Raw genomic sequence first — 25,866 nt, 5'->3', positions numbered from 1 at the left:
ATTTAGCAACTCAATTTCTTCAGTTAGGTCCTATCTCTAAAAGACTCCATAATCTCCTAGAACAGTGCTCCTAGTTGGGAATCAAATGTGCACACACATGAAACTGTGGAGGGATCCTCAGATCATAATACACAGGCTAAAAAAGGAACTTGGTTAAAAACTAAATGCACAGAATACCTATTCAATGCGATTGAACCAGAAAATTTCTCACATCTAAGGACTACAATGAGCATCCACACATGTGGTGGTCTGCACAAGAGTGGCATCAATAGGCTTATGTATTTGAATGTCTGCCCTCCAGTTATTGGAACTGCTTGGGAAGGATTAGGAAGTGTGGCCTTGTTGGAGGAGGTGTGTCCCTGGCAACAGGCTTTCAGGTTTCAAAAGCCCATACCATTCCCAGTAAGACTCCTCTATCTCATGGTTGTTTCTTAAAATGTAAGCTTACCAAAGCAGCATGCACAGGGCCTGCACAAGTCTGCACCAGGTCCTCTGTGTATGTATTATGGCTTCCAATGTAGTGTTTCTATGGGATTCCTGAGTGCAACTGAGGGGGGTCTCTGATTCTTGTGCCTTCTTTAGAGCCCTTTTCCTTCTGTTGGTTTGTCTTGTCCAAGTTCACTGTGGTAGTTTTTTGTTTTATTGTTTATAGTTTATAGTTTCTTATTATCTCTTAGAAGCCTGATCTTTTCTAATGAGTGACAGAAAAGGGAGCGGGGATGTAGAGAGGAAGTGGTAGAACAGAGGGAGGAGAAACAGCGATCATGATATATTGTTTGAGAAAAGCATCTGTTTTCAATAAACAGCAAAACAAAAGATGTAAGTCTCAGCTACTGCCCCAGCATCATGTCTTCCTGCCTGCTGTCAGCGTCTCTGTTATGAGGGTCAGTCATGGACACACCCTCTAAAAGTCTAATCCCCCAATTAACTCTTTCTTTTATAAGTTGCCTTGGTCATGGTGTTCTGTTAGGTCAATAAGAAAGTAAGATAACACACAAGAGACATTTAGAATCTCAAGCAGGCATGACCAAAATAGAGCCTCTCTATTATTCATGATAATTAAAATGCTAAGGCAAATAAACAGTGTTAGAAAGCTGAGAAAGGAAATGTTAACTTGTAAAGGTAAACTTGCCATATCATCAGGCCTCTCAGCAGACACCTTAGAAACCAGGAAAGCATACAAGGATGTATTTCAAGCTCTGTAAGTGAATACATTCCAAGATTAATATAACCTGCACAATTATCTTTCAAAATTGATGGAGAACCTTCCAAGGCCAGAATAAACTAAAGCAAGTCATGGCCATCATGTCTACTTTTCAGAAGGTGCTTAAAAGGAACCAACACACAGCAATTACAAAATCATGTCCATAAAGACAGAACAGGTCTTTGACAAAGTTATACTTCCCTTTAAGACAAAACTCTGAGGAACCTGGGATTGGGAGGAACATGCTTAAGCATAATAAGGATTACATACAACAAATATATGTGGCCTACATCATACCAAATGGGAAAACTGAAAACATTTTTCTAAAATCAGTAATGAGAGACAGTCCACTTTCTTTTTTATTTAGTATAGTGTTTAAAATCTTAGAATAAGACAAGAGAAACAAGTAACTGTGGTATAAGCAGCAAGAAACAACAGCATCACAGTTTGTAGGTGACCCTATACTTAAAAGACCTTTAAACTCCACCAAAATCTTTTAGATTTAATAAACAGTTTTAGCAAAGTACCAGGTTATAAAAATCAAAATACCAAAAAATCATCTGCACAAGACTTTCTGTGTACCAAAATGAACACACTGAGAAAAATTAAGCAAAATCATCACACTTCATAATAGCCGTTAAAGGACCTGAGAATCCCAGGCACGGTGGCATACGCATTGATCCTTGCAGTCGGAGGCAAGCCGATCACTATGAGTTTACGGCCAGCCTGGTCTCCATAGTGAGTTCCAGGCCAGCCAGGGCTACAATAGTGAGACTGTCTCAAACAAACAAACAAACAAACAAACAACTTAAGAATACCTAGGAATAAATGTAACCAAAATGGTTATCAATGAAGATGTTTGAGAAAGGTTTAACTGTGCCCCCAAAGTCGTCTTGGCAATAAGAGTTTTATAATTTAAATTTAAATTTTTACACCCATAGGGAAAAAGTCATCAAGGCATAAAATCCTTCAGCGAGATTGTGTCATATAATAATAGTAATCACTGGACCAGGAACCCTATAAGATCTACAATCAGGAAAGCACTGTAATGTACAGCACATGTGTAAATGTGCAAATTTTCTCTTTTCTGAATCAGGGTTTCTCAACAAAAGGGCTGTTGGCAGATTATTATTCATTGAAATTTTTTGAATTATTAGACGTTTAGCATCCAGTGGACGCCAGGAGTAACTCCCTCTCCACTTACATCAAAAATTGTCTCCAGACTTCACTTAATATATCTTAATGGGAAAAATTTGTCCTGATTGAAAATTGCTGATTTAATTAAAGAGCAAATATAATAATGTCTACTTAAGCTTGTGGAAACCTAGCATGAAAGACCCCGGAGAGGACCTAATGTCTTTTATTTATTTATTTACTTATTTATTTATGTTACATCTCCACTGTTATCCCCTCACTTGTATCCTTCCGTTCCTCTCCCTCCCTCTTTCACCCTATCCCCAGCCCCCAGGTCTGTGACAGAAGGGGACCTCCTTCCCCACCATATGGTCACAGCCTATCAAGTCTCATCCTGGTAGCCTGCTAGGACCTAATTTCTTAATAACTGTTTCTTATTCACAGGTACGGAAACTGGAGTGTGAAGGGATTGAGGCCTTTACCTGAACTACCAACCTATTTAAGGAATGAGTTGCGTGGCATAACAGGTATATATGAATTTTAAAACTGGAAGTGTAGGCACTAGTGGCTGCTATATTTCCTATAAACTGAATCAAGTATGAGCTACAGTAGTCATCATAAGCTTTCCATGTTATCCTTCGGGTGATACCAACCTGCTCTAAGCCATGCCATGGCTTCTTGTAACTCCTACAATAAAAACCAAAATCTTAGTTCAAAGGTCACAGTGATTGGTACTCATGGCTACTTTCCCCCTCGCTTTCCTCTTTCATCCTCATCTCATCACACTGGGCTTCTTGATGTCTCTTTGAGCATCCCAGGCACCCCCATTGTTCCGTGTGTTTGCTGGGGATGTTTCTTTTTGCTTAAATATGCCCATGTTTTGGCTTCTTCATTTTCTTCAAGCCTTTGTTCAAGTATTGCTTTAGTAGGGTGGTTTCCTCTGTATAAAATATCATGTTTGTTCAGTTTTCTTACACGTGCAGGCTACTGGCAACACAGACAGGTGACAGCAAGGTTCATTTCTTGGCTTACAAGAAATCACCTTTTCTTATGTATTCACAAAGCTTTTCTCAGAGACTTAGAGAAAAGAGACAATAAAGAGGAGAGGAAGGGGGAAAGAAGGAAGAGGAAGAAGAGGAGAGGGAGGGAGAGAAGAAGAGAATCTAGTGTCTCTTCCTCTTATAAACACACCAGACCTATTGGCCCCAAATCCTTGGGATCTTCCTTTGCTTGAATTATCTCCTTAAACACCCTTCTCAAAACTGTCACACTGGTGTTAAGACTAAAAATATGAATGGGCAGCCCGATTCAATTTATAAGCAAATTTATATCTATCATTGAATCCAAGAAAATTTTGACCATATTTTATTAAAATGCCGTCTGTAAGTATTACAGCTCTGAGGGGAAGAAGGGTGTCCCTAATGGAAGTGTTACAGCTTTGAGGGAGAAGGGTTCTTCTGTGCAAGGGTTACAGCTCTAAAGGGAAAGGCTTTGTCAATGCAAGTGTTGTGGCTCTAAGGTGAAGGGTATCTTGGTGGTTGGGAGCCAAGGAATACCACAAAGGCACACTGCACAACAAACTTCACACATTGGTGGTACCCCAAAGGACCCTTAGACTCTGTTCTGTTTTCTTTGTTCTTCTTTCTCTGTGATCCTCAGACTGGGTTATTTTGGTTACCTGGCATCCTGGTTAGTTTTTGTCACCTTGACACAAACTTGAGTGATCTGGGAAGAGGTATCCTCAACCAAAGAACTGCATCCATCAGATTGTCCTCTGGACATATGCCTGTGGGATATTCTCGATTAATGAATGATATGGGAGGGCTTTCCTCACAGTGGGTGGTGCTACCTCTGAGCAAGTGGTCCTAGACTATAAAAGAACACTAACATAGCTTAGCAAGCCAGAGGAAGCAAGTCAGGAAGCAGTGTTCTTCTGTGGTCTGTGTTCCAGTTCCCACCTCCAGGTATCTGCCTGTTTCCTTGATGATAGACTGGAAAATGTAAGATGAAATTAACCTTTTCTTCTTCTCAAAGCTGCTGTTGGTCATGGTATTTATCACAGCAATAGAAAGCACACTAGAACAGAAAATGGTAACAAGGACATGGGGTATTGCTGTGAGGAACATGATCGAGTTTCCTTTTGAAAAGAATGTGGACATTTGGGATAGATCAAGCATTCTCAGAACTTACTGGATCTTTATGGGAGCCAGGAAAGTACAAATGTTATGAGAAACACTGGGAACAATGGAGGCCAGGTCTGTGAAGTTTCAGAGGGAAGCAGATTCTATCAGGACCATTCGTGTGCTTGTTTAGATCAAGAAGCTGTAGAAGTGCAACCTTTGCTCTCCTGGGATAATGGATGGTAGTTAGCTGGAGTTGATGAATAACAGGATACCAGAGCCAGACTACTGAGGTGATGTCTGGAAAGTACCCTCAGGGCCGGCACATAGAAGCTGTGTCCAAAGGGGGCCAACGTGGTATCTCAAGCTGGCAGCCAAACTTGCTAACCTGTAAGAGTCTACACATGGTATTGGTTTTGGTTTAGTTATATTGTGGTATTAACATAAAATGTTTGAAGTTAAAAATAAAGAAAAGGTTATTCATTAACAGTAAAGCATTTTTCATCAGGGTGGTAGTGGGGCAGAAACAAAGTTAATTCTGTAATTTTTAACCAAGACCAGACAAATAAATAGTTTTAAAATATAAGCTTGATATTTCAGCAGTTTTGTTATGAGTAGTATTTACTACATTGAGTTATTTACATATTTAGTAATTTACATATTTTGTAATTTAGTAAATTTAAACATTATTTAAAATAATGGTAAAAATGTGGTGAACTGTTGAAGGAAACAGTAGGTCAAACAAACATTACTGGTCCTGGCACTTTAAACCTGTCCAGTACAGAGGCAGTCTTCGGCACTTCCAGCTGCAGATAGAGACGTGTTCAGTCATCAGTGGTCTCAGCTCTGGGGCACTTGCTGAATCTGAAGGCCCGTTACAGAGGCCTGATCTCTAGAATGCTATTCCATATGGGGCCTATTTCAATTGTAGCATTGTAAGACTGAACTATATGTGATATTAGACCTTACATAAACTTACACCCTTCCTCCAAGGTGGGAGGGTGTCATCAGTGTACTCAGTACTTATCTTCTGAAGATAGGATTTTGAGTGGTAAAAGAATTCATGAGCATAATGGCATCAATAAGGTACCTTTGCAAGTATTAGATATTCTTAAATAATCCAGGGGAGATAAAAAGCTTACATTGCAAAATGGGAGGCTCTCTTCCACTATTATACAGTCCATTATGAAGAGGTGTTGTGCATCAAAATTGCTAAGGCTAGGAAAGTGCTAAACCTGAAGTGTTAAGAGTGGATGCACACTTGGGTTGAGTGGGTGCCTTGGGGTGTTCTAGTTGTGACTTTTTAAATTCAGTATGTTGGGCCTGAGAGATGGTCCCATGGTAAAGGCTGCTGCTGCGGCCTTCGGGTCTGCGTTTGCTGAGCTGCATCTCTAGGTTCACATGCTGGAAGTAGAGAACCAACTTGTACAAGCTGTACTTTGCCCTGCATGTGCTGTAGCATGCATGCACGCACACACACACCCAATACATACATACAAAAGGTTTTGTGCTTACTTTTTAAAAGTCTACATTTTATATACAAGTAAAATTAATTTGGGAGAGATCGTTATTTTAGTTTTCTTTGTGACAGACTGTGCTTGGCCTATGGTTATCACTTGAATCTACAGCCTTGTTGTTATAAAAAAATATTGTAATAAAAACTCACATAAATAATTACTTCTGTTATCATCTTGAAAAAAATCTCAATTTCTGCTTTAGAAAATGAAATATTTTTGTAAGCTCAAACTCTGGGCCTATGTCTAAAATGTAATAGATTCTCAATATTTGTTGAATAAATTATTTACATTGCATTTAAGATTCCATGTTTAATTAGTAAAAGAAAAATAGCTCTCACGACATTTCATTTACAAAAAAAGAAATAAGAAAAAAATTTTAAAAACTTTTATCTACTTAGTCACAGTAGAGAGAGAACTGTATTTCTAATAAACATTTTCATCTTTTGCCATTGGAATTTTGTTTTCCTTTTGATTATTTTTAAGATTTTAATATAAGCACATTCTCTCCCTTCCCTTCCTCCAAGCTCTCCCTTATCCTCTTTCTTGGTCTCTTTTAAATTTATGTTTTTCCTTAATTGTGATATACAGATATGTCTATGTACATGCATATACATTCCTAAATATAACCTGCTCAGTCAGTATGTTACTTGGGTGCATGTTTTCAGAGCTGATGATTTGGTATTGGTTAACATTTTCAAACTGGGCCATTTTAAAAATAAGAAACCATTTTTGTGCATCTGATCATATAAACAGCAAGTTTACCCAATTCCTCATGATACATGAGTTTCCTAGTCAGGCAGCACAGGCTCACCATGTGTGTGTGTGTGTGTGTGTGTGTGTGTGTGTGTGTGTATGTGTGTGTGTGTGTACAGGAGTGTGTGGTGGCTAGAAGCTACTTCTTCAATCGTTGGCCATTTTGTCTTTTGCAACAGGGAGCTCACAAATTTGAATAGACCCAGCAACCAGACAGCTCCAGGGATCCACCTAGCTCTGCCTCCCCACTGCTAGGATTCCACACCTGGACCAGTACTTTCTTACATGTCCTCGGGCCTGGACTTGGGTCCTCAGGCTTGCTTGACAAACACTTTAATTAATTAACTAATTTATTGACAAGCACTTTAACTGACTGAGCCATCTCCCCAGACTCAGGGTCACCAACATTTTAACAGCTCAAAGAAATGAAAATAAAGCCCAAAGAAATATTAATTTTGTATATTTGATTTGACATTGTATTATATTATACTGCACACATTTAAGGTTTTGGCAGGGAACAGTGGCAATTTATATGGCACAAAATAAATATACTAAACACCAAGTTTTAGAAATAATGACAACAGGGTTTTCACAGTCTCCCAATTCTTTTTCTTATCATCTCCTGCCTGTCAGGGGTGTGGTGGGCATTCTAAAATATCAGAACCCTGGGGTTCTCTTATATTGCCGTTTGCAACTTATGGCTTGCGAAGAGGGATTAACTGGAATTTTTTTTATTTTATTTTATTTTATTTTTTTATTTTTTATTTTTTATTATATTAACTGGAATTTTGTTTTGCCAATTATTTATTCTAAAGGGCTAGTATGAGTAATTACACATTTTATAGAAAGAAATAACTAGGTTATTAATGTTCTTTCATGCCTGCCTTACTGTTCGTAAGAGAGAACTGCTTAAAACACAGGTTTTAACCCCAAAGGACTCTGACTTCTGACAAATTGCCATGTTGTGCTTCTTGTAGAGAACCTGTGAACTGGGTATAGAGCACTTCGCTAAAACGGCCTTTACTGTGATTTTCAGTAAGTAAAATTCAGTTAATTGAGCATGAAATAAATTCCCAAAACCAGTTTCCAGGGGAAGTTACTGTCTTAAGTCAGACCTGCTCTGACTTAGTTGCCGTGGCCTGTGGCCTTCCGTTTTTGGATACTTAACTTGGAGGAATTTATTCACTATCCCTTCTTTGACATAGTACTGCACTCTAGCATGCCAGGAGGGCAAGGGTCGCCCCAGGCTTCACCGTGGTCACTGTTATCTAAGGCTAAGCAAACTGTGCAGGAGGTCTTGATAGGCAAATATGTGCACCCCTATCTAGAAGCTCCAGCCTGAACCACTGCACTTGGCCAACTCTACCCAACCCCCAGTTGCCAGTGTTTTCTTCTACCGCCCCTATCGAAAGGGCAGCCTCAGGCTAGTTCGGACCCCCTCCAGCGACCTCGCGGCCAGTTCCGTGCCGAACCGCCGTCTTTAGCTGGATCGCCGCCCACTGGGAAGAGTCTAGCTTCAGGACCGATCGGGCCGGGTCTCCATCGGCAGCCGCCTTCAGAGGATATCGCTCAGGCCAACTCCGCCACCTCGGTCCTCCAGCCGCGAAGATGTCCTCCAACGTCAGCTTGCTGCACGAGACCTCCCGGCAAGTCTTGGCAGGAGGGTCGGCAGGTAAGGTGGCCGGCTCCCCGCGCGCTGGGGGCTCCTCACAGCACCACCCGACAACGTCCCTAAGACTTGTCTTCCAACCGAAGTTTTGTGTAAGTCTTCCACACAGGCAGCGAAGAGCCCTAGAGGCATGCAGCCCTTGGCGGTGGTGGAGTCTTTTTTCGATGCAGTCTCCACCAGCCACTCTGTTCTCAGGTTCCTGGTTTCTCTGTTCCTAGGCTTCAAAGGAGTTGCCGGTCCCTGAAACATACTGTCTCTGAAACTTACTGTGACTTTGAGAAAGCGTCTCACACCGCTCCTTGTCTTGACATCCTTTTACAGGAACAGGATCTGGCAAGGTCTTAATTTTCTGAGCAATTTTCTTTCAAGCTCCAGGCTAGAAAGGATCTTAACATGAATCTTGCCTGTCTTCACAAGGATTCTTAACTGTATAATGTGCTTCTTGGGGATATATGCACGCCATAAATAGATGTGTTAAAATTAAACTTACACACCACCATAGATGTAATGGACTCGTACTAATTTGTGGAGAGCTATGATGGGGAGAGGCTTTACAAAAAAAGACCTGGTAAAACCAGCCTTGGTAATAATTATACCATTATAAGGATATTTTGAAGTAAGTTGGTTGAAAATTAGGTCTCATATACAATGATGCATTTTAATTTTAAATATATAATTTAATTACCATAATTACGTTAGACCATAAATATTTATAAGTGTAGCTGTTCTTTCAAATTATGATTTATTATAATAATGATAAATAATATTAAGATTGATTAAAAGATGTCCAATATATACTTTGATTAGTAACCCTTGTCTTCAAACAACTTTGAACTTTTAAATAATGGACTGCTTCAAATAATGACTAGTAATCTATCATGACCTAGCTGTATTCCAGGGGTCCCATAAGCATCCAGACATGTCACATAACCTGCATACTTTCTTAAGGTGATATAATTACGAAAATGAGGCATTTGTTTCTTATATGTACATATGTGCTTGTACTCTATGATCCTGAGCAAAGAACACTTGGCTAGACCAGAGGGAGAATGAAGTTGGTTAACATCCCGTTATGTCCAGTGACTTACAGGCATCTCTGTTGGTTTGTATAATCATAATATGTACTAGGCACAGTTAAACACAAAGACTGCTAAAAAAGTAGAACAGACTAGTCCTATTTATGCTAAATATTCTTGGATAAGTATTTGGCACAGAGCCGGACCTGTGCACTCCTTGAATCCCAGCATTCAGCAGGCAGAGGCAGGTGGGTTGCTGTGAGTCCAAGGTCAGCCTGGTCTACAAAGTGAGTCCAAGATAGCCAAGGCTACACAAAGAAAACCTGTCTCAAAAAACCAAAACCAAAACCAAACAAAAAACAGTATTTGGCGCAGATAGATACATAGATGCCATCATATATTGTTATGTTAAAGTTGTTTTTATAAAATTGTGTTTGTTTCCCTCTTAACCTGGATATCACCCAAAGAATTGACACTCTATTATTTATCAAGCTTCACAACACAATACTGAGCAGTTTTAATCTATTCTTGACCCTCTAAGCTAGTCTGGCTTCCTCCCAGTGCAAATTCCAGGGAGCTTTTCTGCTCAACAGACTCTCTCCTCATCTCTCCTGAACCTCTGCCTTGCCTGAATCTCCTACTTCCTCCTCCAACTCCACCTCTGACTGAGGGCTGGAACTCTCTCCCCTGTTCAGTGATTTGTTGTAAGTGGCTTTATTGGCATATCAGGGGACAATTGAGGAGCAGTGTTTACACAACACTGAGACAGGAAATTCTCTGAAAAAGGATTGCAACCAAATAATTGTGTGTAGTCAGGGGGCAGCGGTGGGGGGTGGGCGGATGGGCGGGAGTGGTGGCGGTACAGAATCCAGCATTTGAATTACGTAGTAACCTTATGCCTATATCCTTATTAATGTAAATGGAAAATAATCAGCTAATATGAATAAATATTAAGCAACCTAGAAATAAATTTTAAATAGGCTAGCTGATTTATATAGTTTACACTGTTACGTTCTTAATAGGTAAAAAGCACAATTAATCCTTTCATCATCCTGAAGTCATATTTTTTTCACTTGGCCTTTAAAAACATATTAATAAAAATTCAAATGTACTGAAGCTGTAGTAATGTAGGCTGATCCTATTATATGTTTGGATGTGATCTGTTTCCAGTACAGCCATATTCTGAATTGAAATTCCTCTACAGTGGCGGGTGTGGTTCTGGATCTGGTGGGAGCTGGGCTTTGTTGGGTACTCTCCCAGGAAACTGGGGCCATTGAGCACAAAACCAGAAGGGCATGTTCCAGGGTGGAAAAGGGTGAAGCATAGGGTCAAAGGAGCTCTGGGCTTCAAAACCTGGGCCAGGAGGCAATAAATGCCCAGCCTGTGTGTGTGTAGGTGGTGCTTCATGCTACTTGGAGCTCTGAAACCAATAGAGGCCAAGGTGAGAGCCTGGTTTTGTCTGGGCAGTCGAAAAGGCTGGGTCAGGAACAGCCAGCCACTTGCTCCTGCACTGAAAAATTCTCTGGGGAGAAGGGCAGCCCTTACTTGCTCAGAATAAATGACAAGTATCAGATGGTCTTTGATGAAACAGATGATGCTGGGCAGTTTACTTCATGTGAAACAGAGACTTCTAAACCTTGGGCTGTGGCAGGGGTTTGAGGGTGAATGTGTTTGATTCACTAGGCTAAGGGGAACCGGGGATACCTCATTTACATGTAACAATCTGCCCTATTGTAAGAAAGAGAAAGCTGTATGTAATTATCCTATGAGTGGGGAAAGGACTCTAGGTACAGTTAAAGGTCTTAGGTTAAAAGTCAAGACACTAAAACATCTCATAAGCATAGGGAGGGTGTCTGGAGGAATCACCAGGTGCTTCATGAACTGTTTCTTATCAGGAAAGGGTTGGGTTTGTAATCTCCCTGAGGGCTGTGTGATTCTCCTTAGAGGACCTGGGGTTCCCCAGATCAAGCAGAGAGGGAACCCAGCTAAGAAAGGGAGTCCATTATTTTAAACTCAGAGGCCAGACTTCTGACTTTAACAGCAGGGTGTGGTGGCAGTCACCTTTAATCCCAATGCTTGAGAGGCAGAGGCTGGCCAGCCTGATCTATAGAGTGAAATTCTATCTAGAAAACAAACAGGAAATATAGTGGTACCTGGAAATTTGTTTAAAATGTTGGACTGTAGGCTTCCAAGTATGACTGTACCAAAACCCAATTTTAGATAGGCTAATATTTTTATTTTAAAAACACTGTGTTAGATCTTTGATCAAAAGTACTACAGGGAGTGGGAGGGCTTAAGCCATCTAGCAGAGTGTTGCAAGTAAACCGTTTTTGGCTTTTGCTGTGGGTCAGAGTGGGCCTGGAAGTAGGAAGAGAATGAATTCTATAGCCCTCATGATGTGCTCTGTGTTAGCTTTTAGGAATATTTTCCACCTTTCTTCTATACTCTGCTAAATAAGGTGCTTGTACTTTTATTTCTAATGCTGGCATGTGCGCCTCTATTTTTTTCTCTCTGTTAGAATATTAACCATTTCCCAAAGTCTGGCTGGGGAATTACACCCTTCCCCATTAATATTTTGCAATTTTTTTTTCTTTCTAGGTTCTTCCAGCTTTAACATTCTCACTAACATGTCAATAATGCAAATATTAAACTAGCTAATAACTATTGAGTCAGATCTATGCTAATGCCTATTGAATGTTAAATTTCAATCAGTTCTATGCTAATGCCTTGTCTTATTTTGGATCACTATTGCTGTGATGAAACACCATGAACAAAAACAACTTGGGGAGGAAAGGTTTTATTTGGCATATACTTCCATATTGCTGTTTGTTATTGAGGGAAGTAAGGACCAGAACTCAAAACAGGGCAAGAACATGGAGGCAGCAGCTGGTGCAGAGGCCATGGAGGGGTGCTGCTTACTGGCTTGGTCAGCCTGCTTTCTTACAGAACTCATGGCCACCAGCCCAGAGGTTACCTCACCCACAAAGGCCTGGGCTCCCACATCAGTCACTAAGAAAAAGCTCTACAGCCTTGCTCTATAGCTCAATCTTATGGAAACATTTTCTCAATTGGGATTCCCTTCTCTCAGATGACTCTGGCCTATGTCAAGTTAACAAAAAATTAGGCAGCAGATGCCCATTGAATGTTAAATGCCACAGGTCTATGCTTCACAGGAATTAATATCTTTAATCCTCTCGTGGGTCCACAAGGCAGACAACATCATACATAATTCCCATTCACAGAAGAAAGAACCGAGTAACAGGAAGTTAGGGGTAGAGAAGGGAGTAGGGGAATGTTACTCTCATTGCTAGACATTTTCAGAAGTTAGAGGGATCATGTGTGCCCTCTCTTACTCTCTGTAGCTCCTATTAGATTACATTTCTTAAAGAACTCTTTTATCTACAACTGCAAGTCTTTAAATGTGCTCACTAAATACCATTATGCCTATCTAGAAGGGATAAGACTCATTTTTGTCCAAAATAAAATCTATTTCTTTTCATGGCAATCCACCCAGGGCCTCCACATTCAGCTGGGCAAATTTTGGACTGAAAAGGGCCTATGGACAAGGACCATGTAGCCCATACTCAAAGTTGGACTATCCTAAAGCACTACCACCTTCTTCTCTTCTTCTTTCTCTTCTTCCTCCTTCTCCTCCTCCTCATTCTCCTCCTCCCCCCACCCCCTCCTTCTTTCCTTCTCCTTCTCCGCCTTCTTGCTTTTCTTCTTCTTTTCCTGCTGCTTACAAATCTACCTATGATTACCAACAAGCATGACAACAACAATGACAGAACTTCTCACACTGTTTTTGGCTTTTAGTGTCCTTACCTTTAAAATCCCCCCCCTCTTTTTTTTTTTTTTTTTACATCATCAAGTTCTGGGAGGCTTCCCTGTCATTCACAGAACCAGCTTGTTACTTGTATCTTGGGCCATGGATTCACTTCAGATAGCCCTCCTGCTCTTCTTTTAGATGGATACTTATCTTATTACTTTTTGTTATGTATATGTGTGTGGTCTGTATGGATATGTTCACATGAAGACCAGTGACCCTCTGAGGACAGAGGCCTGGGATTTGTACAAAGTGGGTTCTAGGGATTGAATTCAGGTCTTCTGCAAGAGTAGTATGTTCTCCCTGGCTCTGCCTCTTTTTTCTTAGTGACTAGTTTGTGCACATTTACATGTTCTGAAAGCCCATGAGGTTGTTCTTTTGTTTCTTTTTTCTTTTCCATGTCATCTATAATCCTTTTAGGTCCACTCCAAACTGGAGTGGAGTTATTTACTCCAAACTCTTATGAAACTTTCGCACCCAAAACCAGAATCTCCTGAGTGCTCTGCTGAAGTTTCTCTGGTTTCCTGGGAAGTCCTTCTCTTGCTAGGACCTGTCAGATTTTCTTGTAAGTTTACCACTAGACCATACACACCGGGTGCCTTTCACCTTGGCAAACCTAGGGTCTCTCTACAAACTCTCAGAAACTTACTCTTCAAAGTCACTGCTAGAAGGACACCAGTTCTCCAGCATATTTGGCACCTACCCTAGCCTCAGTCTGGTCCTTTGTAATTTGTAGGTATACACCCCATATTTTCATCAATTTCTGTATTCTACTTTGTACATCTCCCCAGATGCCGTCACTTTGCTTGAAATTAACTGTTTGATCAAATTATTCTGGAAAAAAACGGGGTGGCTCTAATTTTGTGTTAAACACAGTTCAAGTGCTTTGTGAATTGTAATATCATTAATGGTTTTCAGCAAAGGAGAGTGAAGTGACAGTCCGCTCTGGGCAGGGGAAGCCTGGGATTCATGGACAGGCTTCAAGAGATTAGTTCTGAGAGCCTATAAAACTATTTCTTATTCTAAAAGGTAAAGTGTACGAGACTTTCAACCAAAATGGTTAAAAGATATAGAATAATTTTCAATTTTTAAAAAAATTTCTGCATCTTCTATATCTTACATGTTTCATTTTCGTAACATTTTTCTCTCTTTTTAATCCTATCATAATGGTTTAAATATACTTAAAGGTGATGCATTAATGGTACTTACACTAAAAGTCTTCTAGATTTTAATTTGTAGTAGGTAATAAAAAGGCTGATTCACCAGGGGGTAATCAAGGTTAAATTTTTGATCAAGTAAATTTCTTTTTTAGAATGAGTGCAAAAGGGATACACATGTGATTTGGATAAATGACACCTTTGGAAATTTGGGATTTGAGGAACTGTAATTGTTTGATAATAAATCAGGTTGTGGTGAAACAGGTGAGCACTGTGACACATCAAAGAGAGGCTGGGACCCATTATCTGGATAATTAGGGAGGAAAAAAGAAAAACCCTATTTTAACCAGAAAGGAGGAAGCAACTATATTGCTCAAATTAATTATAAAATACCTTTAAAGGGTGTGTGTTAATTAAAATGTAGTCTTCTCTCTCTTTAGGGAAATCTAGTCTTCAAAAATATGGAATAAAGAACAAAACAGGCATTGAATCACTACATTTCAAAGTATTTCATGTTTTATTCTTCTGAATGATGTTTTAAAAGTTTTGCTACTGCCGCCCTGTGGATACGTTATTCAGTTGACATAAAACAAACTTCCCCAATATTTTAGAAACAGGCTGCTAAACCAGACCTTTCTTGCCCTGACGCCAGCATAGCCACAGTGGCTCAGAATATTAAAGACTCTGTTTCAGAGGTAACACAGCAGAGCTTGAAAAATGTTTGTGACCTACATTAAGGAGTAAACAGAAGCCAGCTCACAGAAGATTTGCATATTCTTAGGTTCTTCCTCCGAGAAGAGGAGTCCCGGGTTCTAATAATTCTTAAGATTGTTAACTATAAAGGTGCTTAGAACAGTATTTTGTTTCAGCTACTTAGTAAATAATGTGAAAAAGTATCTTTGGGTATAAAAATTCCCTGTCATTTCTTGACGAGAGGCTCACAATAACAATTTAATATTTCAGGACTCCAAACTGCAAAGAGATGTTACAAATCATTGCTGATTGCCTTAAAACTTGTCATTACAGTTTCATTTTTAATTGTGTTCATGTACATGTGTGTGTGGGCACATGTACCATGGCATGCATGTGGTAATCAGAGAACAACTTGCAGGAGTCCATATTCTCTATTACGTGGATCCAAGGAATCTAACGCGGGTCACCAGGCTTGTCCTTCAGCCACTTGCTGGCCCATTTGCAGACATCTTTATGATTCAAGCAGTGGTGTATTTAAAATGTAAATGAATGAATGAGTGAACAAAAGGAATTAGATTATGAAACTCCTACAGGAATTTCATGCTAGACTAGACCGATTTATTTTCTTTGCAATGGTAGTGTTTGAACCTAGGACTTCACACATGCCAGCACTTTACCACTGAAGCATAACCCTAGTCTTTAAATTATTTTTCTTAACAATTTTCTTATCCCTTTGCTTTCATTCTTGCATTGGCATTATATCTAAACTTGAAAATTGTTATTTTTTTCAAGTAATCAGAATATCTACATTGTTGTAGTGTCAATTATTTTTGAATCTTGATATGATCATAATTTCTATGCCTTTTAAATATTCTTTAAAATCAATGTATTTTGGTTGTTATGTAGAGGCTTATAAAAACTTGCTAGTGCTTCCAAAGCCATGTCACAAGAAGTTTGTTTTTTCAAAGTACTTGGGGCTAAAAGTCCATAATCAAGGTTGTAAAGACAGGCACTAAAGGTGAATCTGGATGAGTCTCTTAGTACCCTGCAGTCCCTAGCAGTTTTAGTTGTAGATATGTTAGTCCAGTGTTCGAGTCCATCCTCGCATGCCATCTTTTTTTTTTTTTTTTAAAGACACCGGGTTCTGTGTTTATGTCCAGATTTCCCAGAGTTCTTATAAATTCCATTCTGATCCTGTATATTCTATTTTAATCTGCAGATATTTATCCACAAAAAATTGTATTTTCAAATGTGGTCACATTCACTGACACCAAGGGTGACCACATTGACATATCTCTCCCTTCGTATACATGTGTATATGCATGTATGTGTGTGGTGTATGTGCATGTGCTGTGGGTACAATCAGCACTTCATGAGTGTGAGTCAGGCTTTGACACTGGTGTCCTCCTCTATCACTCTCCACTCTAGTTTTTGAGACAGGGTCTCTTACTGAACCTTATGACAGCTTTGGCCAGATGGTCAGTGGTTTTCTCTCCCCAGTCCCCTTTTCATGCTGAGGTGACAGACAAGTGCCCTGCCATACCCAGTTTTTTCATGGATGCTCAGGATACAAATTCAGGTCCTCATGTTTGTTCAGCATTTCAGCCACTGAGCCAACTCCCCAGGCCCTAGGTATATCTTGTTTAGGTGTATGGATGGACTTAAAACTTCCCTTATACTGTGTTTCTCATATCCAAATATGTGGTTTTATGGTCTTTTTTTTTCTTCCATTGTCAACTTTTCTGAAAGTTTCTCACTTATCTTCAACTTACTTTAAGTGGTGTCAACCTTCTTCCTGTCTCTTTATTCATTTATTTTGACAGGGTCTCTCTCAATCTGTGGCTAGGGCTGTCCTGCTTCTCACTATGAACCAGCCTGGCCTTGCAATCACAGCAGTTCTGTGGACTGTCTCCAGAGTATAGGCTTTGGCTACTACACCCAGCTGCTGAGTCCTTTACTGTCTCCCCTGCTAACTACCCAAGCTCATCTGCTATTTTCCCAATAAAAGCCATCTGCTCTTTCGCTGATTTGTAAACTTAACTATTTACAGCACCTCCCAGGTCTGTATCTGCAACCTCTTTGTTCCTTGAAGAGGCACATTTATTATTTTAAGAAATAATATAGTGTTAATTCTCTTAGAATTTCATGCATGCATACAATATATTTTGAATACTCCAACACTACTCTTTCCTCCCCTGACTCTTCAGCTCATCCACCACTTCTTACCCACTCCCACCTCCTGTCTTTTAAAAAAATTAATGTAGTATTTGTTTTAGATTCTCAAATTTAAAAGATTTTAATTTGTTCACTTTACGTCTCGATTGCAGCCCCCTCTGTTGTTGCTTCCCACTCCCCCCCCCCATCCCTGCCCCCATCCCTCAGAAAGGGGCAGCCCTTCTCCCCTATCATCTGACCTCAGTCTATTAAGTCTCATTTGGACTGCCTGTATTCTTTTACTCTGCAGCCTGGCAAGGTCACCACACCAGGGAAAGTATCAACCAGTGGGCACCAGAGACCGTGTCAGAGGTAGCCCTTATTTCCCATATTATGGGACTCACAAAGAGACTGTGCTGCCTGTAGACTACATCTGAGCAGAAAGTCTAGGTCCTCACCATGCATGGTCCTTGGTTGGTGCATAAGTCTCTGCAGCACCTCCACCCCTGCCCCTGAATTGGTTGGCCCCATTAATCTCCTGTGGAGCTCCTGTCCCCTCCAGGTCCTTCTATCTACCAATTCTTCTATAAGACTCCCTGAAATCCACCCAAAGTTTGACTGTGAGACTCAGTATCTGCTTCCATCTCCAGCTGGGTGGAGTCTTCCAGAGAACTTCTATGGTAGGTTTACCACTTGTTCCTTCTCTTCAGCCACTTTTGGTGTCCATTCTATTTGCCCTTCTGAATGAGAATTAAGGATTCTCCCTAGGCTTCTCCTTGTTACATAGTTACTTTAGGTCTGTATATTGTAGTGGAGTTATCCTGTATTATTTGGCTAATATTTACTTATGAGGGAGTATACACCATGTGTGTCTTTCTGAGTCTGGGCTACCTCACTCACGATCCATTTTACTACAGATTTCAAGATTTTTCTTGTTTTAATAGCTAAGGAGTATTCCATTGTATAAATGTAGCACAGTTTCTTTATCTATTCTTTGTTTGAGGGACATCTAGGTTATTTAACTTCTTTAGGTCTGTAGATTGTAGTATGGCTATCCTGTATTATGTGGATAACATCTGCTTATAAGTGAGAATGTTTTTTCTGGGTCTGGGTTACTGCACTCGGGATGATTCTTTCTCGGTCTGGATTACCTCACTCAGGATGATAGTTTCTAGTTCCATACATCTGCCTGCAAATTTCAAGATTTCCTTACCACAGTTTCTTTATCCATTCTTCTGGTGAGGGACATCTAGGGTGTTTCCAGATTCTAGCTATTACAAATAAAGCTGCTATGAATATAGTTGAGCAAATGTCTTTGTTGTATGGTGGAGCATCTTTTGGGTATATGCCCAGGAGTAGTATACTGGGCCTTGAGGTAGTAGTACTATTTGCAATTTTTTTGGAAAAAACACCAGATTGATTTCCAAAGTGGTTATACAAGTTTGCACTCCCAGCAACAATGTAGCAATGTTCCCCTTACCCACATCCTCACCAGCATGTGATGTCACTTGAGTCTTTGATCTTAGCCATTCTGACAGGTGTAACGTGGAATTTCAGAGTAATTTTAATTTGCGTTTCCCTGATGACTAGGGATGTTGAACATTTCTTTAAGTGTTTCTCAGCCATTCGTTATTCCTTGGTTCAGAATTCTGTTTACTTATGTACCTCATTTTTAATTGGATTGTTTTGCTTGGTGGTGTTTAATTTTTTTGAGTTCGTTATATATTTTGTATATTAACTCTTTGTCAGATGTAGAGTTGATGAAGATCTTTTCCCAGTCTGTAGGCTGTCATTTTGTTCTGTTGACAGTGTCATTTGCCTTTCAGAAGCTTTTCAGTTTCATGAGGCCCCATTGATTAATTGTTGATCTTAGAGCCTGAGCTGTTGGTGTTCTGTTCAGGAAGTTGTCTCTTGTGCCAATGAGCTCTACCAGATTTAGTTTGTCTGGTTTTATGTTGAGGTCTTTAATCCACTTGGACTTGAGTTTTGTACATGGTCTATTTTTTTTTGTAAGGGTCTATTTTCATTTGTCTACATGTGGACATCTAGTTAGACCAGCACTATTTGTTGGAAGATGCTCTTTTTTTTTTTTTTTTTTTTTTTTTTTACATTGTATGGTTTTGGCTTCTTTGTCAAAAAATAAGTGTCCTTAAGTGTGTTGATTTATTTCTGGGCCTTCAATTCGATTCCATTGATCTGCCTGTCTGTTTCTATGCCAGTACCATGCAGTTTTTATTACTGTTGCTCTATAGTATAGCTTGAGATCATAGATGGAGATTCCTCCAGAAGATCTTTTATTGTATTGGGTTGTCTTTGCTAGTCAGGAGTTTTTGTTTCTCCATATGAGGTTGAGAATTGTTCTTTCAATGTCTGTAAATAATCAGTTTTGGTATTTTGATGGGAATTGCACTGAATCTGTAGATTGCTTTTGGTAAGATGGCCATTTTTGCCATGCTAATCATACCGTTTCATGAGCATGGGACGTTTTTTCATCCTTTCTTCAGAAATTGAAGGTTTTTTGTTTTTTGTTTTTAATACAAGTCTTTCACTTGTTTGGTTAGAATTACACCAAGATAATTTTTGTGACTATTGTGAAGGGTGTTGTTTTCATAATTTTTTTCTCTTCCTGTTTGTCTTTTGTATAAAGGAGGGCTACTGATTTTTTTTAGTTGATTTTGTATCCAGCCCCTCTTTGGAAGGTGTTTAACAGGTGTATATTTGGAATTTGGGGGTCACTTATATATACTATCATATCATCTGCAAATAGTGATACTTTGGCTTCTTCTTTTCCAATTTGTATTCCTTTGATCTCCTTTAGCTGTCCTATTGCTCTAGCTAGGACTTCAAGTACTATATTGTCCTTGATTTCAGTGGAATTGATTTAAGTTTGTCTCCATTTAATTTGATATTGGCTATTGCCTTTTTGTATATTGCCTTTACTGTGTTTAGGTATGTGCCTTGTATCACCAATCTCTCCAAGACCTTGACATGATGGGTGTTAGATTTTTTTAAAATGCCTTTTCAGCATCTAAAAGATGACCATGACATTTTTCTTTCAGTTTGTTTATATGATGGATTACATAGATGGATTTCTGTATATTGAACCGTGTGTGCGTGCCTTGGATGACGCTTACTTGGTCATGGTGGATGATACTCTTGATGCATTCTTAGATTCAGTTTGTGTGTATTTTATTGAGTATTTTTATATCAACGTTCATAAAGGAAATTGCTCTGAAATTCTCTTTCTTTGTTGGGTCTTTGTGTGGTTTATGTATTAAGGTGACAGTGGCTTCATAGAGTGTTCCTTCTGTTTTTATTTTGTGGAAGAGTTTGAACAGAATTGGTATTAGCTCTTCCTTGAAGGTCTGGTAGAATTCTGCAGTGAATCTATCAGGCCTTGGGCTTTTTGTTGTTATTTTTGTTGTTGTTGGTAGACTTTTGATGACTGCTTCTATTTCCTTAAGAGATACAGGACTATTTAATTTGTTTACCTAATCTTGATTCAATTTTGGTAATGGGTAGCTTTCAAGAAAATTGTCAGTTTCATTTAGATTTTCAAATTTTATGGCATATAGGCTTTTGAAGTAAAACCTAATGATTCTTTGAATTTCCTCTGTGTCTGTCCTTATCTCTCCCTTTTCATTTCTTATGTTGTTGATTTGACTACTCTCCATCTTTTAGGTAGTTTGGCTGAGAGTGTGTCTATCTTGTTGATAATCTCAAAGAACCAACTGTTGGTTTTGTTTATTTTTGGATTGTTTTCTTTGTATCTAATTTATTGATTTCAACCCTGAGTTTGATGATTTACTGTCATCTACTCTTCTTTGATGTGTTTGGTTCTTTTTGTTCTAGAGCTTTCAGGTGTCCTGTTAAGCTGCTAATATGGAATCTCTCCAATTTCTTTATGAAGGTGCTTAGTGCTATAGAATTTCCTCTTAGCATTGCTTTCATTGTGTCCCATAAGTTTGGGTATGTTGTATTTTTATTTCTTTGAATTTTAGGATGTCTTTAATTTATTTTTTCTATTTCATCTCTGACCCAGAGGTCATTGAGTAGGAAATTGTTCAGTTGCTATGAGCGTGTAGTCCTTTTGTTCTTTCTGTTGTTGGTGAGTTCCAGTTTTAATCCAGGAGGGTCTGATAAGATGCAAGGGGTTATTCTGATCTTCTTGTATCTGTTGAGGTTTGCTTTGTGACCAAGTATAAGGTCAATTTTGGAGAAGTTTCCCTGAGGTGCTGAGAAGAAGGTGTATTCTTTTGTGTTTGGGCGAAATGTTCTATAGATATCTGTTAGGTCTATTTGGTTCATGACATTTTTAAGTTTCATTATTTCTCCATTTAGTTTCTGTCTCAATGATCTATCTATTGGGGAGAGTGGGCGTGTTGAAGTCTCCCACTATTAATGTGTGATGTGTGATTTAAGGTGTAGTAATCCTTCTTTTACGAATGTGTGTGCTCCTGCATTTGGAACATAGGTGTTCAGGATTAAAAAGTCATCTTGGTGTATTTTTCCTTTGATGAGTATGAAGTGTCCTTCTTCATCTCTTTTGATTAGTTTTGGTTCAAATTTTATTTTATTAGATACTAGACTGGCTACTCCAGCTTGCTTCTTGGGTCTGTTTGCTTGGAATACCTTTTTCCAGCCCTTTATTCTTATATGCATTCTTATATGCAGCAGAATGATAAGTCCTGTTTTCACATCCATTTTGTATGACTTATCTTTTTTTAAAAATTTTTTTATTAATTTATTCTTGTTACATCTCAATGTTTATCCCATCCCTTGTATGCTCCCATTCTCCCCCCCCCCCCTTTTTCCCATTATTCCCCTCCCCTATGACTGTTCCTGAGGGGGATTACCTCCCCCTGTATATGCTCATAGGGTATCAAGTCTCTTCTTGACAACCTGCTGTCCTTCCTCTGAGTGCCACCAGGTCTCCCCCTCCAGGGGACATGGTCAAATGTGAGGGTACCAGAGTATGTGAGAAAGTCATATCCCACTCTCCATTCAACTGTGGAGAATGTTCTGACCATTGGCTAGATCTGGGTAGGGGCTTAAAGTTTACCGCCTGTATTGTCCTTGGCTGGTGCCTTAGTTTGAGTGGGACCCCTGTGCCCAAATCTGCCTATCATAATGTTTACTTGTAGGTTTCTAGGACCCTCTGGAGCCTTCTACTTTGCTATTCTCCCATGCTTCTCTCATCTAGAGTCCCAATAGGATATCCTCCCCTCTGTCCCAGTTTCCTGGTAAGTGAAGGCTTTCGTGGGACATGCTCCTTGGGCTAGTATGCAGATATAAGTGAGTATATACCATTTGAGTCTTTCTGCTTCTGGGTTAAACTCACTCATTATGATCATTTCTAGCTCAATCCATTTATCCACAAATTTCGGGAATTCCTTGTTTTTAATAGCTGAATAGTATTCCATAGTGTATATGTACCACAATTTCTTTATCCATTCTTCTACTGATGGACACATAGGCTGTTTCCATGATCTGGCTATTATGAATAAGGCTGCTATGAACATGGTTGAGCAAATTTTCTTTTTGTGTACTGGAGCATCTTCTGGGTATATTGACTGTATCTTTTTATTAGGGAGTTGAGGCCATTGATGTTGAGAGATATTAATAACCAATGGTTGTTAGTTCCTGTTTTGTTTTATTTTGTTTGTGTTGGTGTTGTTGTATGTATCTCCTTTCTTTTGTTTTTGTGAGTGTGGGTTTATTTCCTGTGTTTCCTGTGTTCCTGTAGTTATCCTCCTTAGGTAGGATTCCTTTTTCTAGTGTCTTCTGTTAGCCTGAATTTGTGGCTAGGTACTGTCTAAACTTTTTTCCCCACAGAATATCTTGATTTATCCATCTGTGGTGATTGAAAGGTTTGCTGGGCATAGCAGTCTGGGTTGGCATCTGGGGTCTCTTGGTGTCGGCATGACTTCTGTCCAGGCCCTTCTAGCTTGCATAGTCTCTTTTGAGAAGTCAGGGGTAATTCTGATAGGTTCGCAGTTATATGTGACTTGGGCTTTTTCTCTTGCAGCTTTTAATATTCTTTCTTTCATTGCATACAGTAAATGTTTTGGTTATTATGTGGTGGGAGGATTTTCTTTTCTGTTCCAATCTGTTTGTAGTTCTGTAGGCTTGTTGTATGTTTATGGGCATTTATTTCTTTAGGTTGGGGAAGTTTTCTTTTATGATCTTGTTGAAAATGTTTTCTGGGCCATGTACCTTGGAGTCTTTTCCTTCTATTCCTATTATTCTTAAGTTTGGTCTTTTTATAGTTTTTAAGATTTCTTGGATGTTTTGTGTCAGGAACTTTTTGTTTTAACATTTTCTTTCACTGATTTATCGATAACTTCAACATTATCTTCTACAGTTGAGATTCTCTCTTCCATCTCTTGTATGTTATTGTTGTTGCTTGTGTCTGCAGGTCCTGTTCTTTCCCTGGGTTTTCCAACTCCAGGATTGCCTAAGATTGTGTTTTCTTTGTTGCTTCTAATTACCTTTTTAGTCTTGAATTGCTTTATTCACATCTTTCTTTTCTTTCTCCCATTTGATTGTATTTTCCTGAAATTCTTTATAGGATTTACTCTATTCCTTCATCTGATTGAACGTATTTTCCTGTGTTTCTTTGAAAGAATTATTTTCTTCCCTCAAGGCTTTTATCATTTTCATCACCTCAGATTTAAATCTTTTTCTTGTGCTTCATGGCTGTTAGTATCTCCAGGGCTTGCTGTTGTAGGACCTCTGGTTTCTGGTGGTTTCATATGGCTCTGAGGTTTGCTACTTGTCTTCTTGAACTGGTCTCTAGCCATATGGTTGTCTCTGGTGTTAGTCAACCTGGAGGTTCCTCCAATGTGGCTTTTGTCTGTCTCTGTCCCAGGTGGGCCAGGCCTGTAAGCAGGGGTTAGAGAGAGATCCAAGGCCAAAGCTGCTCAGGTATCCCTCAGTCCTCTTTGGAATGGCAGCTAATGTGAGTTGTGGCCCATGCCCAACTTACCTCTGCTGGTTTACTTTCTGTGTCCCAGACAGGCCAGGCCAGAGAAGAGTGAGGAGAGAGAGAGAGAGAGAGAGAGAGAGAGAGAGAGAGAGAGAAAAAGAGAGAGAGAGTTCTTCCTGTCTTCTTTTTGAAAATAACCTACTGCATACGATTTGTTTTTGCCTATATAGTCATGGGAACTGAATTCACCCTTAAAGAAAAATGTTTCTTCCTTCCTCAGAGGCTATTCAGTATTTAGGGCTCCTCAGCTAGGTGTGGGGGCTGATCAGCCACTCCCATCCATGTTGGAATTTTGCAGAGCCATATGCTAATGTATATAATAGAAGTGACATGGACTCAGTTGGGCTCTAGTGATTTTCAAACACAGTCTAGAAACATATTTTAAAGTCACCACCTCAAATGCTATTTTCTCTCTATTGTATACTTGTACTCATTGCTATTTTTCTTTCAGACATATTCATTCTTTTTGTCAACCAAAGAAGCCGTAAATGGGCTTTATTGAGGGTTTACTTAGGTCAGACTGAAATTTTATAGTTATCATTGTTAATAAATATGATAAAATCAATAAGAACTGATAAAACACATCTTATCGTCTTGAGTGCCATTCAAAGTATTTCGCTTCACTTAAATCACCTATATTAATTTCTGATTTCTTAAAGATAAGAAACATAAATCTCAGAGAAATTACTTTGCTTGTTCAAGATTAGTGACACAGTATGAAACCCAAATTCTGCATTCCACCTCCCCCACCCCATCTCTCTCTGTTTTTCAGAACTTGAGTTCTCGGCCACTACTGTACACTGCTTAGGGTGCAGCATGGGAAATGATGTACACAGCCCCATGTATATACCATTGCGTTTTTACTCATTGGGTTAAGCATCCAGACCTGCTTTGAGAAGTTGACTAAACAGAGCCTAGGGGTGCTGCCGCAGACAGTCTCTTTAAACATCTGACCTAGCTCAGAGAGATTCTCCTTGCACAGCATGGATCTCAACATTAACAGGTTCTCTTTTCTTTCACCCTTTACATGCACCTAGGTAAGCATGTAATTCCAAGTAAGGCACATGGAATTCCTTTTTCAGGTAAGAGCATCCCCACAGAACACACTGGAGCTTATCTGTAAAAAGGAAAAATTTTCTCTGTGTAGCCTTGGGTGTCCTGGACTCACTTTGTAGACCAGGCTGCTCTCAGACTCTCAGAGATACAACTGAGTCCACCTCCCTGAGTGTGGGATTATAGGCATGTGCAATCACGCCGCGCCACATTTTAAGTTTTTGAAGTGGATGTATCCTCAACCTTTTTTTTCCTGAATATGAATAGCCAGTTGGGGTTAGATGCAAAAGTGGATTTAGTTTAGTGCATATAAAAACCACAGAATTGTAGATTAAATATATGACTTCTTTTTCTGTGTGTTTTAACAGAATTAGATGACATGTACAGTGAAAAATGTACACAAAGAGTTTTGTAAGATAAGTGCCTCGAGGAGAGGAAAGATGCCTATCAGCATGCTAATACTTCTTCAATAGTTACCAATATTTAGGGACTACGGAGTATAAAAACTGTAGTAAAATACTGAGTTTCTTTTTTTCTTGCTGCTATTATTGTTATTTTGGAAATTTATTGTAGAGAAACATT

At 39.4% G+C, this 25,866-nt stretch overlaps 1 protein-coding gene across 4 annotated transcripts in view; it reads left to right on the top strand.

Annotated features, from left to right (window-relative positions):
* Window positions 1–25,866, top strand: part of Slc25a21 (solute carrier family 25 member 21) — a 526,752-nt gene that overhangs the window by 10,701 nt on the left and 490,185 nt on the right. For 2 of the 4 annotated variants that reach the window (XM_051146439.1, XM_051146410.1), the window contains exon 1: window positions 8,232–8,400. The exons of the other annotated variants lie outside the window; for them this stretch is intronic. In XM_051146439.1, the coding sequence (XP_051002396.1) occupies window positions 8,337–8,400 (64 nt within the window). In that variant the 5' untranslated portion in view covers window positions 8,232–8,336. Of the gene's footprint in view, window positions 1–8,231; window positions 8,401–25,866 lie in introns of those variants that run through there. 4 annotated transcript variants of the gene reach the window in all.

This window comes from Acomys russatus, chromosome 1, assembly GCF_903995435.1.
Source record: "Acomys russatus chromosome 1, mAcoRus1.1, whole genome shotgun sequence".
Lineage (NCBI taxonomy): Eukaryota > Metazoa > Chordata > Mammalia > Rodentia > Muridae > Acomys > Acomys russatus.
This window is presented reverse-complemented; position numbering and strand designations above follow the sequence as displayed.